Genomic DNA, 17,237 nt, shown 5'->3' with positions numbered 1-17,237 from the left:
AATACCATCCCTACAGTCAAGCATGGTGGTGGCAGCATCATGCTGTGGGGCTGTTTCTCAGCCAAGGGGCCTGGCCATCTGGTCCGCATCCATGGGAAGATGGATAGCACGGCCTACCTGGAGATTTTGGCCAAGAACCTCCGCTCCTCCATCAAGGATCTTAAGATGGGTCGTCATTTCATCTTCCAACAAGACAACGACCCAAAGCACACAGCCAAGAAAACCAAGGCCTGGTTCAAGAGGCAAAAAATCAAGGTGTTGGAGTGGCCTAGTCAGTCTCCTGACCTTAACCCAATTGAAAACTTGTGGAAGGAGCTCAAGATTAAAGTCCACATGAGACACCCAAAGAACCTAGATAACTTGGAGAAGATCTGCATGGAGGAGTGGGCCAAGATAACTCCAGAGACCTGTGCCGGCCTGATCAGGTCTTATAAAAGACGATTATTAGCTGTAATTGCAAACAAGGGTTATTCCACAAAATATTAAACCTAGGGGTTGAATAATAATTGACCCACACTTGTATGTTTAAAATTTATTAAAATTTAACTGAGCAACATAACTTTTTGGTTTGTAAGATTTATGCATCTGTTAATAAATCCTGCTCTTGTGTGAAGTTTGAAGGCTCTAACTTATTTGCATCTTATCAAACCTGCTAAATCTGCAGGGGGTTGAATACTACTTGTAGGCACTGTATGTAGTATGTATGTGGTATGTATGTAGTATATATGTAGTATGTATGTAGCATGTAGTATGTATGTAGCATGCATGTAGTATATATGTAGTATGTATGTAGCATGTAGTATGTATGTAGCATATATGTAGTATGTATGTAGCATGCATGTAGTATATATGTAGTATGTATGTAGCATATATGTAGTATGTATGTAGCATGTAGTATATATGTAGTATGCATGTTGCATGCATGTAGTATATATGTAGTATGCATGTTGCATGCATGTAGTATATATGTAGTATGCATGTTGCATGCATGTAGTATGTATGTAGCATGTATGTTGCATGTAGTATATATGTAGTATGAATGTAGCATGTATGTAGTATGTAGTATGAATGTAGCATGTATGTAGTATGCATGTTGTATGTATGTAGCATGTAATTTTTTTTTTTTTTTACATTCAACACATTAGCCGGATGATGGGACTACTACTGTCCCATCATTGGCTAATGTGTCAATCACTGTCATGGTAGCAGGCATCGCCCGATGGGACTTGTAGTCCCATCGGACGATGCCTGCACAGACCCCCGAAGCCTGCACAGCCCCCCGGCAGGCCGGCACAGCCCCCCGGAGCCGGCACAGCCCCCCGGCAGGCCGGCACAGCCCACCGGAGCCTGCACAGCCCCCCTGGCAGGCCGGCACAGCCCACCGGCAGGCCGGCACAGACCACCGGAGCCTGCACAGCCCCCCTGGCAGGCCGGCACAGCCCCCCGGCAGGCCGGCACAGACCACCGGAGCCTGCACAGACCCCCTGGCAGGCCGGCACAGCCCCCCGAAAGGCCCGTACAGACCCCAGAGAGGCTGTACAAGGGAAAAACAGGATTTTTCTTATTCCGATACCGGAAGTCCCATAGACTTGAATGGGACTTCCGGTATCGGAATCGGCGATACCGATACTTTTTTTTTAAGATCGGCCGATCCATTCCGATCCGATACTTTGAAGTATCGGACGGTATCGCTCAACTCTAGCCTCCACCCTTTTCATTTTCAGGGTGCTAATCAGCTGATTAGAAGAACCCATGGCTGCTATTTTTTGGCACAAGGTTTAAGGAGGCTGAGTTTTTATAAAGCTGGGAAATTTGTATCACCTGGCTTTCCCTAATGATGACTGTGAACACGCTATAGCTCTAGCAGGCTAATTAAGGTCTGAGACCTTGGTCAAAGTAATGTGAGCATGCAAAACTCCAAGTGTGCCTAAACTTTTGCATTGGCTCATTCTCCTTTTTATAATTTAAATTTAAAAAAGACAACATACTTTGTTTGCCTAAAATACAAAAGAAATGTGTGATCTTTAACTTTAGCCCCTTTAGCGATCATTTCATTTTCAACTTGCTCAACTGTTCACAAAAACAGTAATTTTGACCAGCTGTGCCCAAACTATTACATGCCACTGTACATGGGCTATGAATTACACTGCTGTGCTGCTATTTTTTTCTAACTTAGCTCAGCAGCGAATTTAACACATAGTTTATGTCTGTTCATATAATAAGAATGGATTTTTCCTTAGTAAGTAATTGTGACTGCCTTTTAAAGGGGTTGTCCACTACTTTAAATTAACCCCCCCAATGTATCTTCCCAGGGCCCCTAATGAATTTTGTAAATACCTCATGTTGTCTATACTGCCTGTGAGTGGCGCTATCACTGGCCGCTCACAGGCAGCACGTGACCCTCGGCTGCAGCTGGTTCTTGTTTCCGCTGATGTTCCGTCAAGTACTGGCAGCAGCCGGGGGTCCTGCTTCCTCCTTCCGCGCTGGCTGCTAGGCTGTGGGCAGGGTTATCCCCCCACGTCACACTCGGCATCCACCGCGCGCCAATTCATTGAGAGCGCGCGGTGGATGCTGGGTGTGACGCGGGGATAACCCCACCCACAACCCAACAGCCACCGGGGGGACCCAGTGCTGAGTCACGCCTCACTTGACGTGACATCAGTGCTGGGTCACGTGCTGCCTGTGAAGGCCACGGATAGCGCCGCTCACAGGCAGTATAGGCAACATAAGGTATTTACAAAATTCATAAGGGGCCCCAGCGGGATACATTGGGGGGTTAATTTAAAGTAGTGGACAACCCCTTTAAGACCTTGCCTACCCAACCACATAGGCAATCAGGATGATAAGAAAGTGTTGCTATCGCACAGTGACATCTTTAAAATGCATCATAACAAATCAATGATTATGGATGGAGCTAAATAGACAAATATTTATGTTTTATGAGGTCTATAAAATTTCTACATTATGTTATATAAAGTAGAATGAGAAGTCATCAGTAGTTGGATAGAACCATGCAGAACATCTAAGCTTTGTTTCAAATTTTTTTATTTGTTGTCTGAAAAATACCTCACCCCCATCATGAACAGGTCAATAATATTTAAGGAGACCCCCTTCAAGCCTTACCTTTCCAGAATCCTGTATCATTTTCACATTTTCAGCACCAAATTTGTCAGAATATAACTTTAGCAGTCGTTGGGAGATTTCTGACAGTGGAGTAAGTTTAGGTTCTTTGTAGATGTATTCCTTCCCATCCTCTTCTTCAAAGAATCCCTGCGACACATATTTGTGTTATTAAAGCGGTTTAATAATGTTCCCCACATTTACAATACAGGTGGAAATGTAAAAAAAAAAACAGTTTCACACATTAAAAAGAGTGAAATGCAGTCATCATGTGACTAGAATCACATGGTCATGGAGTAACACAAACTGGGGAAAATAAAATATTACATAACTGAAATAGGAAGGCGAGAGACAGTGATGGTCATAGTTTATCCACCGATCCTGGTGTTAATCCCTTGCACCTTTATTATTTACAAAGCGCAACCAGTACACTGCCGCCGTTATCAAACTTGGGTGAAATGTAAGCAGAGGATTTTAGCATCAACTTTCATTTCACATTTATAAGAAAAGAAAAACAAAATCAATGAAAATTTGGAGGCCCATTCTGTTGAACAGCGCCATTCCTCTTGCTTTAGATTGCAGACCTGCCTGTTTGCATTGGCTAGGCTGCCCCACCATGAGTCAAAATATAACAGATGATTTCCATTGCTTCTAAAATGGCATGAGTGGCCAGTGTAAGTAGCTAAACTACCAGGAACAAAAAAACATCTGGCATATATATTGAGGCAAAGGAGCCTCAACTAGGGAGGACTCAAATATTTTGTTATACTCCTCAAAAGAAGTAAAGGAAGCCATATTTAGTAAGATGAAATAATCTTATATGACAATTATCGGTCTTTAAATGGGAAGATCTTTGGTTCAGATCTGTGAATATTACACTTATTTTTTTACTACTCTCAATCATTCAGTCTTCCATTCACTAGTCATTGTGGTCACGACATGTCATTCTCAATAGAAGCCATCTAAAACTAGAGTAAAGGATTAACTGGACCCAGGAAAAAAATGACAGTCCCCATAATGGAAGAAGGCAAACATAACAATGTGGTGAAAGAGAATGAAATGCTGAGCTAATCATAAAACAAACCACAACAAGCCAAAACCTTTAATATAGGATATTGTCACTGTGTTGCTTAGGTGGCAGATGCAACATTGACTTTACCTCCACATCTGTCTCACTGTCTGTAAACTGGTATTGCTATAAAATTGTAAGAAAGGGATAAACAGAATAAAATGAACATTGTATTGCTTGTTCCCGTGGGCTGCACAAAGGTTTCCAGAAAAACAGTTTCACAAACAGCCTGGATGAGAAGCTTCCATGTAATGAAGCCGTGAGCGGTCTACAGACTCTGTGTTAACATCAAACAACTGGCAGACAACAGCCATATATTTCTACAGGACATGCATTAATAACAGATACAAAATGTGTGACTTCCAGTTGTGCGGGTGACCAGTGTAAAAGTTGCAGCCTGACCGTGGCACGAAATGCAAATGTTGCCATCCTTACTCTAGCAAACCACACAGAAGCGTAGATTAGACCTACGACAAATTTGTCAACCAAGCCCGATATAACTTACCGCTGCCTTGGGAGAGACAAATATAATATAAAGGAAACACAAAAGAAGCAAACGTTTACTAGTGCAATGCTAGATACATTAGTGTTCAATTTATTATCAATAAGAAGAACTCCACTCTATGTTTTTTCCTCGCCCATGTCTCAGCCCAGTCGATAGCATTGAAGACTAGTTAAGAAGGATCACAACTTGCAAAGGTTCCAGCATCTTCAAGAATACAATAGATCATGGTAGGACTTAGGCTATGTGCACACGTATGCAGAAAATTCAGTAAATTTGGTAAAAACGCTTAAAAAACGTGAAAAAAACACTTACGTGTGCACATACCCTTAAAGTACCACCCCAGTGATTTTTTTTTTTTTAATTTCACACGTAGTTAACCATTGGCAATATGTATAGTGTGCGCAATACAATACTTGCCCATTGCATGACCACAGCTCCTTCTTCCCGGCTCACAAAATTGACTGTTAGTTATTTTCTTAATACACCTATAAGAGCCTCGTTCTGAGTGTCATACACTTACATTTACAAAATGACTTCTGGTAAACCCAAAAGACTATGATTGAGCCATCTCTTCATAAAGGTGGTCACATGGTGCAGTAGAGGACCGAAGCAATGATGATAGAATCAATGGATCAGGTATGTGAGTAAAGGCGATTGAAAAGTATCTTACTTCTTTTTGGGACTAGAAAAGCATTCACTAACTAGAAGTAATAGTTGTATAGTCTGCACGGTTTCATATCCTAAAATTATATTTTCCCAGAAAATGCACCAGATATTTTAAAAAACGAGAAGGATTTGGGGTGGAGGTTTTCTTAATGGCAGTGACTGTCACAAAGTATGTAACTACAGGTAATCTTACTTGTCCAAAGAAGGCCACTCTGAAGTAGGTTCCCAGAAGCCTCTTGCCCGTGTGCATCACCTCCGTAACCTTGCTGTAAGCACGATGCAGTGTGTCATACAAATGAGCAAGTCTCTAGAAAATACAGAAAAATAAAATATAATAAATAAGTTTATTCTGTAGTAAAAAAACAAAACAAAAAAAACTTTCCACTACAACAATAGAGTAGAGTTCCTATTAGCCATGGCAATGGACTGCTCTCCTAAATATTGTATTTGCTTCCATTAAATAGCAAAACAATCCAGACCCTTCATCACATACATGTGCAAGGTACACAGCGCGGTATTAAGTAATAACTTTACCCATTATGTTGATAGTATCTTAACATAACCTGGCATTTTTTAAGACATTGGGTCAGCCTAGAATTTCTACTCTGATAGCAGAAAGTATTTTCCCAATATCCCCTCACCTTTTAGAAATGCAATGTTAAAATAATATACATATTTAACAATAAGAAGTATAAGCTGTATGTCGTCAAGTTTTTCCATAGCGACATGTCTGATGGCAGCGGTTGAGTGCGGCAGTCAGATTGGCATCACTATAGACGTCACATCATGAGTAGGTTTACAAGACAATCAGAAGTGATATATTACGTTATGCCTAAAGTTGGCAAATGACAAGGGCGACAGTGAATGATGGAAGATACAAAGAGAATAAAGAATTTCTGCCTTTTACAAGCATTGGTCGTTTAAGTAAAGGTAAAATGTGGCACCTAAATTCAGTTTGAAACTATGCAGGTAATCTACTGAAATCAGCGTGATATTCTAATAGCGTTCTATACTAGTGAATACAATTATACCAGCTAAACTCCCATGTTCATTCAACATAAGCGTCTCCCGTGTCTGTGTAGTCACATGATCACTCCCAGCCCGTCAGCATCTCAACAACTAACAGAAGCATTAGACTGGCACTTAAAGAGGAGCTCACACTGGATATTTTATACGTGAACTGAGTACCACCTCCAGTTCATATTGTTTCACTAATTCTTGAATAGTTTTTCGTCCATGCCACCCAGTTTCGTATCTATGCGCACCAGTAACAAAAATGCTAATTTTCCATTCAACCAACTGGGTGTGTGCCATAGAACATCTCAGTGGGTGCAGCATTGTTTTGAGTGGCCGGCAGAAGAAAAGAAAACGCAAATGCACATAGAGAAGTTCTGAGTAGTGATGAGTGCAAGTGCTCGTTACTCGAGTTTGCCTAGGGTGTTCGGGTATGCACAGAGAATCGGGGGTGCTGGAGTGACATGTTCTCATCCCCATGCTTGCATGTTTCACTGCTGTTAGCTACAAAACATGGGGGACACGCCCATGTTTGTCAAGCAATCCCCGCATGTTTTGTGGTGGTCTAACATCCACAAAACATGTGGGGCAGGGATGTGAACATGTCACTCGAGCACCCGCGGTGCATTCCAGAGCACCATTGAGAAACTCGAATAATGAGCACTTGCACTCATCACTAGTTCTGAGTTATAAGCCCAGTAGGATAAAAGCAACATTCGCACCACTATTACCAGGGTATGTAACTTTGGAATAGAAAGGAACATTGAAAAAAACTGTTCCAGAATCAATGGAATAGCAGCAATTGGAGGAGGTACTTCAAACTTAAGTTTGAAAAATGCAGTGATAGGTCCTTTTCTGTGTAGCAGAAGCACATATATACACTAGTACCACTCTATCAGGACATCACATACACTATAATGTAGAGGGTTCAGCCATCATGAGCTGTTCTCTTTATACATTAATGACCCATTGTCCATGAGAAAAGACACTATTATGCACTCAGTACGCAGTAGTAATTCACTGAAATATAACGGCGTTCTAAATTACCTCGAAATCTCTCCGCTTTTCATAAATGGGAATGATGAGTTTGTAAATATCTGCTATCAATTCATAACGCTCTGCTTTCCACAGGCCATCAGCACATTGCTCAAGAAGCTCCATTAAAACGTCCTGCAAGAAACGTAGACATATTACTCATTGACATATGATTTTAACCCCTTAATGAACACCAATACGTCTTTTTACTGACCTGCGATATACGAGACTAACATCCTCTGACGAGTGACAATTCAGCAGCTGTCAGCTGCACACTATAGCTGACATCTTTCTGAATCAGCCACGATCCGTGTTGGCACCAACCATGGCCATTTAACCCCTTAGACGCTGCTGTCAAGTGACTACAGCATCTAAATGGTTAACAGAATGCGGAAGCTCCTTCTTTAACCCCATTTGGACCCTGTGATCTTGATCGTTTGGTCCTGATGTTTGCAGTACTAGTTCATGGCCAAATAATGGCATTACAGTCTGCTAGCTATAGCGACCTGTTCAGAAGTTATCAAAACTTTGATGGTAAAAATAACATTTTACAAATGGTGCTGATGTAAAGCAGATGTGAGAAATGTTATTTGTTAATGCTTTTCTGTGGTATGACTATCTGGATTAAAGGGAGAATCATTCAAAGCTTGAAAATTGCTTTTTTCTTTTTTTTTTACATTTTTGTCAAATATCTTATATTTTTTATAAATCAATACAAAACATATTGATCTAAATTTACCTTTACAATAACGTATAATGTGTCACGAGAAAACAATCTCCATATCGATTAGATCCGTTGAAACGTTCTAGAGTTATTACCACATAATGTGACACTGGTCAGAATTTAATAATTTGGCTCTCATTAAGGGGTTAAGAACCACACCCCTCAATGTATTCAAAATTGCTTTCAGGTAGTTTATTAACCCTTGAGGTGCTTTTCAGGATTTAATACAAAGTGACATAACAGGAATGAAAAACTTTATTTTACTTTATTAGCATTATAGGAGGTTTAAAAATGTAGCAGTAATTTTTCCTTTTTCCAAGGATTTTTGCAACATTATTTTTTAGGGATCTATCTGGGTTTGAAGTGTCTTTTGGGGTCCCATATATTGGAAACCCCCCAAAAGTGATACCATTTTAAAAACAGCATTCCCTGACATATTGAAAACTGATGTCAGGTAGTTTATTTACCTTTCAGGTGATTTTCAGGAATTATTGCAAAGTGACATGACAGGAATGACAGGAATGAAAAAGTGTATTCATAACACCTAAATGCTGCTACCTTCGGAACAGGCCTCTATAACCGGCAGACTCTAAGGCAACTATTTGGTTGTGAATTGCCATGGCAAACATCAGCACCACACAATCATGATCTCAAGGCGCCAATGGGTATAAAAAGGAAGCCCCCACATACTGTTAACCATTTATATGATGTAGTCACTACTGACAGCAGCATCTAAGGGGTTAAACAGATATGGACTGTGCCAACACTGATTGTGGCTAATGCAGCAGGTTGTCAGCTATAGTATACAGCTGACAGCTGCTGGATTGTAACCCGTCTATTGGGGGGGGGGGTGGTTCCCATTATCTAGGACCCCCAAAGTCACTTCAAAAGTAAACAGGTCCCTATAACAATAAGTATCGTAAATTTCCTTAAAACAATGAAAAATTGCTGCTGCATTTTTAAATCTTGTAAAATACTAAGAAAATAAAACATTTTATAAATGATGCTGATGCAAAACAGGCATGAGGGAAGGAAATTTTATTTATTAATGATTTGTGTGGTGTGACTACCTGGATTAAAGGGATAATCGTTTGAAAACTGCTAATTTTTTACATTTTTTTGTCAAATCTATGATATTTTTATAGATAAACACAAAATATATAAACCGAAATTTACTATTATCATACAGTGTAAACAAAATCTCAAAATCGATGGATATGATTTTTTTTTAGATTGTGAGCCCTCGCGGGCAGGGTCCTTTCTCCTCCTGTACCAGTTATGACTTGTATTGCTTAAGATTATTGTACTTGTTTTTATTATGTATACCCCTCCTTACATGTAAAGCGCCATGGAATAAATGGCGCTATAACAATAAATAATAATAATAATAATATGCTGAAGCATTCCGAAGTTATTACTACATAAAGTGACACTGGTCAGGTTTTTTAAAAATTGGCCTGGTCACTAAGCGGCTTATGTAATAATACCAGTCAAATATGTCATGAAGAAATAAATGACTCCAGCAATAACTAAAGGGAACTAGGCCATGTCAGGATGCAACTCTGCATTTGGAATAATAGTGAAAGGAACAAGGTGCTCCAACAGCAGCTAATCGGTGAGGGCTCTCTGGGTTAGACCACACCTATCACTCGATGGTGTTCTATAGCAATGATAAAAAAGGACAAGTTTAAATGGAACCTGTGCCATGAAAATGCAGACACAATGTTATAGAGCAGGGAGCGTTGATTAGATTGATATGTAGTTTTGTGGGTAAAGATTCAGTACAACCTGTGTTGTAACCATTTAATCCTCTTCTCTTTCCGGTATTTCGGTCCATGGACGGTCCTATCAGTGACTGACAGCTTTCTTTGTATAAGTGTGCATAGGGAGATAGCTGTCAGTCACTGATAGGACCGCCCACTGGACTGAGAATCCCAGAAAAAGCAGGGGTTTCCTGTAAAATAAAATGCTTATAGCACGGACCCTCAAAAGAAATAAGCCACCACTGAAACTATGACATTTTTACATAGTACGGTTCCAGCTACACTAAAAACAAGTTCACATATCGTGTTTGCTCAGGACTGACAAGTACTACAGGAAATGCCAAGGGGTAAATGTTGAAAATGTTGAAATTGTTCACTAAATTAGTCATTTTCTTTATTATCCTACCATATTTTTAATCAAACACTTAATATCTGGATGACCTATGATATGTGTTAAACATTTACTAAATTATGTCCTTGTGATTAAAGGTTATGTGCAAATCCTGCAAAAATGAGTCTCTACTGCACCATGTGCTGATAAGAATACCCATACAAAGCAGAAATAATTATCCGGAAAATGATTATAGGAAACACTGCGCTCCAGGAGAAAATAAAACTGTGAATTTCCATCCAAATCACGCACCCATAACAGCCAAGCTTCCAGAGCAATGACAAGATTACAGTAGGGAATTCTCAGATCTTATGAAACAATTTTAGCCTGTAGGAAATGTTATTGTAAGTGCCCATATGTATGGTTCAGGTGTTTGCTATATGAGACATCATTGTCCAGTTTGGTATATCGCACTAGTTTCTCTTGAGTTTTATTACCAAAGCTTCTAATTTGATCCTGCCACTTCTGGTTTGTCAGTTTTCTTGTATACTATAGGTGTGTTTTTTTTTTTGCTTAATCAAATACCAAATTTAATTGCAGCCTTTATATTTCTTCCAATAACCTGCTTTTCTCCGTGTTAAATGCAAAAAGCTCTGACATCGGTTTGACTGGAATATCAATGCATCTACTATCTTTGGGAAAATGAAATGCATGAGCAGAAATGATCTGTAACATCCAAGTTGAATATATAAGCATACCTCATTAAAATGGACATCCTGCATCCCCACATCTTCCATCATAGAGGCTTCCTCATCAATATTTGGAGTGATCACTCTAAACGTTGAGCAGCCCTGTCTGAACATTCCTGGGAAAAGCAAAGATTAGCACGATATGTTGGATCAAGCGATTCATATAAAATATAACAAGTTGATCTGTGCCATTATTACACAGTGATTGGTCAAGGTCCTAGCCTAATACAGCATTTGAAAATGGTACTTCTAAATTGCACAACTCTTTTAAAAGGGATTTTCAAGTTTTTAAAGCCCATTTTCATACACCTGATTAGGTACCGTAATCCTTAGACAATATATTGGAAGCTGCCTGTTCCCGATCTTCAACTCTGGGCCAAAATTAAAGATGACCTGTCACCAGTTCAGAAGTGGACAGTTTTTGCTTTTCTTTTATTCCAGCTGCTTCCTCGAGTATACCGGTCTTTGATCTCTCTAAAATCTGCCATACGTTTTCCGAAATGTGGAGCTGTTGATGGTTTTTATGGTCTTTACCAAGAGAGCATTACGTACAGGGTTATAATGCAAAGTAGTCTAAAGATGCGCCCAGAGAATCTAGCGAGCTACACTTCCATGGTAAAGCCCATAAAAAATCAGCACTAACATATGTCTGCGATACCAAGACAAGTAAAGAAAACAAAACCGAAACACGACCTACGGGAGCAGTGGAAGTACAATAAAAGCAAATATGCAACACTTGAATGGTGACAGGTTATCTTTAACTCTCAACATCAGTTAGGTATGTTCTGTGTGTGTAGTAAAATACTTACCAGTCGCTTGTCTCCTCTCCTGGACCACATGACAGCAGCTGAGACTAGTTTCATCACTCCAGTGTTTGCTGTGTGGACTGGAAGTCACTTCTCACTGTAAGTCTATGAGGCTCAGTACAAGGCTCTCATAAACTTACATTAAGAAAAAAAATAATGGTAGACAGCCGTTTCTGGCCAGTCACAGCTGCCATAATATGATGGCAAAGCAGCACTGGAAACAAGAGATGACAGCAATTGTTAAATATTTACTACATAGAAGGAACATACATTACTGTGCCTAACCGGTGGTGAATAAAATAAATCCCACCAGAATGGGAATGTATAGTGGTTACAATGATCATCTCAAGCTGTCTGGAGGGCTTAATCTAAAGAGGCACTATGTGGTACTTTATTTCTCACGTAGCGGCACTGCAGGGAAGCTGAATACTTACTGCCTGATTTTCCACATATAACGGCTAATTCTTGGATTGTCCAAGCTGATATCCCCTTGAAGTATAGTGAGACTTTTTCACAGCAGCATTTAGAAGGAACTTTGGTATTCTAACTTTCTTTTATAGTACTGTAGCTACATCAGATATTTACAAGGAAGAACATGTTGTTACTTCCATCCACCTAATAGAATTTATCTTTAGGTACATAGCTTATTCAATGTGCAGACACCAGGCGTGTAAAGTAAAATTATTCCATGGCTTGTCAAAGGGAGAGATTTACTTCTTTGGGTTGTCAATGGGAAAGGGTTATTTCGATGCCCTGTCTATGGGAGAGGATTACTTCTATATGTTGTCTCTTGAAACAGAGTATAAAAGTAACAATGGAATAGTGTTCATATAACATTTCTTACTATTATTATATATAATAGACCATAACAGAACGGGAAAAGGTATGCCAATAGGAAGGACGTGCTGCTAAACTGATGACTGGTCAAGTTAGAAATTATGTACAAAGAGTGAAATTTGTGTACAGCCTTCTGTAATTTATTACCAAAACTTTATATTGTTATTGGTGTTCACTGGATGAAGCCCAAATGATACATGCACAAAGATAAGAGAGCAGAGCTCATGTGACTGATACTGCACTCACCTTTCCTCATGAGATATTCAGACACCAGAGCAGCCACATGTACATAGCACATTGCAGCCTGCGGAACAAGACATTACACACTTAGAGGAGAGAACGGAACACAGAGCTAAAAGAACCAATAAAACACTACACAGTATGTATGGATGGATCTTTCATCTATAGGCAAGACAAAGGTGAATGATCACAGGGCTCAGTGCCAGAGCCATGCTCAGATATTGTACCATATCCGATGACTACATAGGGAAATTACAACCCATTTACTTAAGACAAAAAACAAAGGTTTTCTTCTCAATTAAGGGTGTTGTCACAACTGGGATATAGGGCATATTAATAGGAAATGTAATAAATGTCTGATAGATGCAAGTCTAGGACCCGCATACCGTATATTGTTAAAATGTTACTCAAAAGTATAGAAAAACAACAATCAGACAAAAAAATAGAAGTTTGAAGTCCAATACGTTTCATGATGAAAACACCAGACCAGCAATGGACATTATACCTCTAATTTTAGGGAGGGGGAATTAATTTGTTTTTTCATACTTTTGAGGAACATTTTAAAAATAAAATACCCATTATATTAAAACTCCACTGGATCCATGTTGTACTCCATCTGGAATTCCCCAACCAGTAGTGGCTTAAGCTCAACATATTTCTCCACCCGTATGAGAGCATGAAGTGGGACCTCACTCTCGAGATCCTGTAGAAGACGGATCCTAGCATTGAGTCTTGTATCTATCAGACACTTATGGAATATACTCTCAGACAACACAAATTCAGTGGCTGCTGCAGCTGGTTCCTCTTGTTCTCAGACCTACACCATACGCTTACCTCGAAGGGTTGTGAGCGGCTAAAATGGGAGACACTGTGGTGAAATGGCAATAGCCTGGGATTACACACCCATCCTGAACTTACTGCACTAGTGAGCACCATGTTTCTCTTGTTTGCTTTCCTTAGTACCTCTCATATGAAGGAGAGCTTACTGTGTATGCACTGTCATCACTATTCATTTCTATGGAAGTGCTGAAAATTGTATAGACACAGATAGAGAAATCTGTTTAATAATCATAGTGCGCCAAATTATTATACCATATATTTGTGATGTGTAACTTCTTAGACCAGGCAGCCTTATTCTATGGATTAATGTCAGTTTCAGTGGTCAGATGGCCACCAAGCAGACATTTATAGCATACCGAATCAAAATGTCATACAAGTTATTTGTGGTGTGAAGCTTTAAATAGATTATCTAATTACCACAATTATATATGTTATGCAGCTGTGAATATTAAATAAACTACCGTAATAAAAAAGACAATTGTAGTCTCATTAAAAAAAAACCAAAAAAACAGAAACCTTTCTACCTCTGACAAGTCTCCGTGTTTGACATGAATCCTGGCCATGCTGTCAAGCCAAGTTTTCCTTAGCTCTGGCGTGCTGGCATAGGACTTGGCCAAACTGTACTGCAGGTCAACAAGCATTTCCGGATCATTCTCATGCTCCTTCATCTGGGCTGTGGCCATAAGTACTGTGCGGATTCTTTTGGTCAGATCTTTGACATCAGATGAGAATGTTGTATGCTGGAAAAAGACCAAACATATATGATTACATATATATATATTATACACACCATGCGCCATATCTGTCACAGCTGAAAACATATCAGCATTAAATAAGTGGAAAGTGGGCAAAAGTTTTGGGACACATCTCACTGAATTCAGGCTTTTCATTCAGTGCCATTGCCACATATGTATAGCCATGGAGTCTGCCTCTGCCTTTGTCAACATTTGCGAAAGAGTGTGTAATTGTAAAGAACTCACTTAATTGGAGTTTGGTCTTGTAATACAATGCCTATGTTGTAAGAAATCAGTTCATGAAATTACTTACCTCACTAAATATTCCCCAATCGTTTGTAAGAGGGGTTGTTAAAGGTGGAAGTGATTAGGAACTACAGCAACTCAAACATTACGGAGCAGACCACGTAAAGTTACAGAATGGTGTAGTCAAGTCAGAGGTGTATAGTGTATAAAACTTGCCAACTCTCTGCTCATTCCATAACTGCAGAGCACAAAAACTGTGCGTTGGAAGGTTTCCATGGCGGAGCAGCAGTATGCAAACCTTACATAATGCAATAGGACTGTTTTCCAGAGGTTGGCGTAGTTACACAGTTCCCAGTTCTGAGGATTGTTTTTTCCAGCAGGACAATGTGCCATGCCACACAGCTAGGTTAATCAATGTGTGGATGAAGGACTACCAAATCAAATCCCTGCCCAATTTCCAGACCTGAACCCCATTGAAAACCTCTGGAATGTAATCAAGAGGAAGATGGATAATCGCAAGCCATCAAACAAAGAAGAACTGCTTAATTTTTTGTACCAGGAGTGGTATAAGGTCACCCAAAAGCAGTATGAAAGACTGGTGGAAAGCATGCCAAGATGCATGAAAGCGGTGATTAAAAATCATGGTTATTCCACAAAATATTGATTTCTGAACTCTACCTGAGTTAAAACATTAGTGTTGTTGTTTCTGAATTATGACCTTGTTCTCTTAGCATTATTTGAGGTCTGCAAGCACTGCATTTTTTTGTTATTTTGACCATTTCTCATTTCGTGAAAATAAATACAAAATGTATTGCTTGTAAATTCGAAGACATGTTATCAGTAGTTTATAGAATAAAAGAGCAATTCACATTTTACTCAAAAATATACCTATAAAGAGAAAAATCAGACAAACTGAACATTTTGCAGTGGTCTCTGTTATGATTGGGTCACTGAGGAGGAAAACAAGACCAAGCTAAGCCACAGAAAACCAGAGAGGTTGGTAACTAAGCGGATTGCAGACCCCTGATCCTATCCACACAACTAGCAGTAGCCGTGGAGCGTACCTACGATGATTCTAGATGCCTCGACACAGCTGGAGGACTAAAGCCTAAAGCAAGAAAAGGGGAAATCTAAACTGCCCCAGAGCAGACCCCAAAGGAATAGACAGCCCCCGAACATATATTGTCGGTGAGACAAGATGAAAACACAAACACAGGTAGGAAAATAGGCTGAGCAAAAGATGGGGCCCACACTAACTAGAAAGGACAGGAAAGGAAAGATGCTGTCTGCAATCACGCCAAAAAACCCTGCAAAACTGTCCAACACTTCTGATAGCAGAAAAAACCCTGAAGTCACTAGACTTCACACACTATATCAGCACTCTGGCATATTCTGAAAACAGAGCAAAAAGAGTCCAATCTAATAAGGGACAAAAAGCAACCTGGCACAAACAGTAACATAAGGATGGAAATTCAGCACAGCCCCAGCCAGGGCTGGCTGAGCACACAAAACTGAATAGACAAAACCAAATCAAATGTGAATAATAGCAAAGAACACTTAGCTTGAGAATGCAGGAAATGAACTGGAAACTAAGACCTCAGGAGGCAGAAAAAATCACCAGCATGGACAGAGGGAGTCGCCTGTCTTAAATTCAGTCAGAGACTCCAGATGTTCAATCGTTGTCCTCATTATCAGGTGGCAGGTCTCTGTTAATTAGATCAGCTTCATTACCTCCTGCAACCACCAGAGGGAGCCCGGAAAGAGAACTCACGACTCCTCTGTCAATACAACCAGCTCCACCACCCTCACCAGCAACCAGAGGTAGACCAGAAAGTGAATTCACAACAGGTCTCTTAGTTTTTGCAAGAGCTGTAATAGATATATATATATATATATATATATCTCCCATAGTAGCATTTCATACACTCCGGGGACAGTGGCAGGTGGTGAGCTTGACTGGGGCGGTACACCTGTCAAACCGTAACGTAGGTGTCCTAAGGCGAGCTCCTGTGGAGCAGAAACAGTTCAACACATAGTGGCAGGATGCAAAATGCAAGCAGGAACATCGTATACTGAACACCACAACCAAGTAGTGGGAATTAAATACAGGAACATCTGCACAGCATATGGGCTAAGTCCCCCTAAGTCCAGGTGGGAGATGCCAGAAAAAGTGGTGGAAAATGAACGGGCTAAAATCCTGTGGGACTTCAAGATCCAGACAGATAAGCAGGGGTTGGCTAACCAACCAGACATTTTGTTAGTAGGCAAGGATCAGAAGACAGCAATGATAATAGATGTGGCAGTGCCAAGTGACAGCAACATCAGAAAGAAGGAATATGAGAAGCTGGAGAAATACCAGGGCCTCAAAGGAAAACTGGAGAAGATGTGGAAGGTGAAGACTACAGGGATTCTAGTGGTGATAGGAGAACTTGGAGCAGTGACCCCTAAGTTGGAAGAATGGCTACTACAGATCCCAGGAGCAACATCTGAGCTCTCTGTCCAGAAAAGCGTAATACTGGGAACAACTAAGATCCTGCACAGAACCCTCAAACTCCCAG

General features: G+C 40.1%; 1 protein-coding gene across 11 annotated transcripts in view; it reads right to left on the bottom strand.

Moving 5' to 3' along the window:
- DOCK9 (dedicator of cytokinesis 9) overlaps window positions 1-17,237 on the bottom strand; it is a 345,565-nt gene that overhangs the window by 33,106 nt on the left and 295,222 nt on the right. For 10 of the 11 annotated variants that reach the window (XM_073569540.1, XM_073569534.1, XM_073569535.1 and 7 more), the window contains exons 43-48: window positions 14,224-14,439; window positions 12,866-12,923; window positions 10,986-11,092; window positions 7,422-7,544; window positions 5,554-5,667; window positions 3,124-3,270 (exon numbers count right to left, since the gene is read on the bottom strand). In XM_073569540.1, coding sequence (XP_073425641.1) covers window positions 3,124-3,270; window positions 5,554-5,667; window positions 7,422-7,544; window positions 10,986-11,092; window positions 12,866-12,923; window positions 14,224-14,439 — 765 coding nt within the window. Of the gene's footprint in view, window positions 1-3,123; window positions 3,271-4,279; window positions 4,316-4,694; window positions 4,701-5,553; window positions 5,668-7,421; window positions 7,545-10,985; window positions 11,093-12,865; window positions 12,924-14,223; window positions 14,440-17,237 lie in introns of all 11 variants that reach the window. The other variant, XM_073569539.1, reaches the window with a different exon arrangement.

Source organism: Dendrobates tinctorius, unplaced genomic scaffold, assembly GCF_039654945.1.
Source record: "Dendrobates tinctorius isolate UK_male_01 unplaced genomic scaffold, ASM3965494v1 ptg000026l, whole genome shotgun sequence".
NCBI classification, from domain to species: Eukaryota; Metazoa; Chordata; class Amphibia; order Anura; family Dendrobatidae; genus Dendrobates; species Dendrobates tinctorius.
Note: the sequence above shows the minus strand (reverse complement) of the source record. Positions and strands in the feature narration are given on the sequence as shown.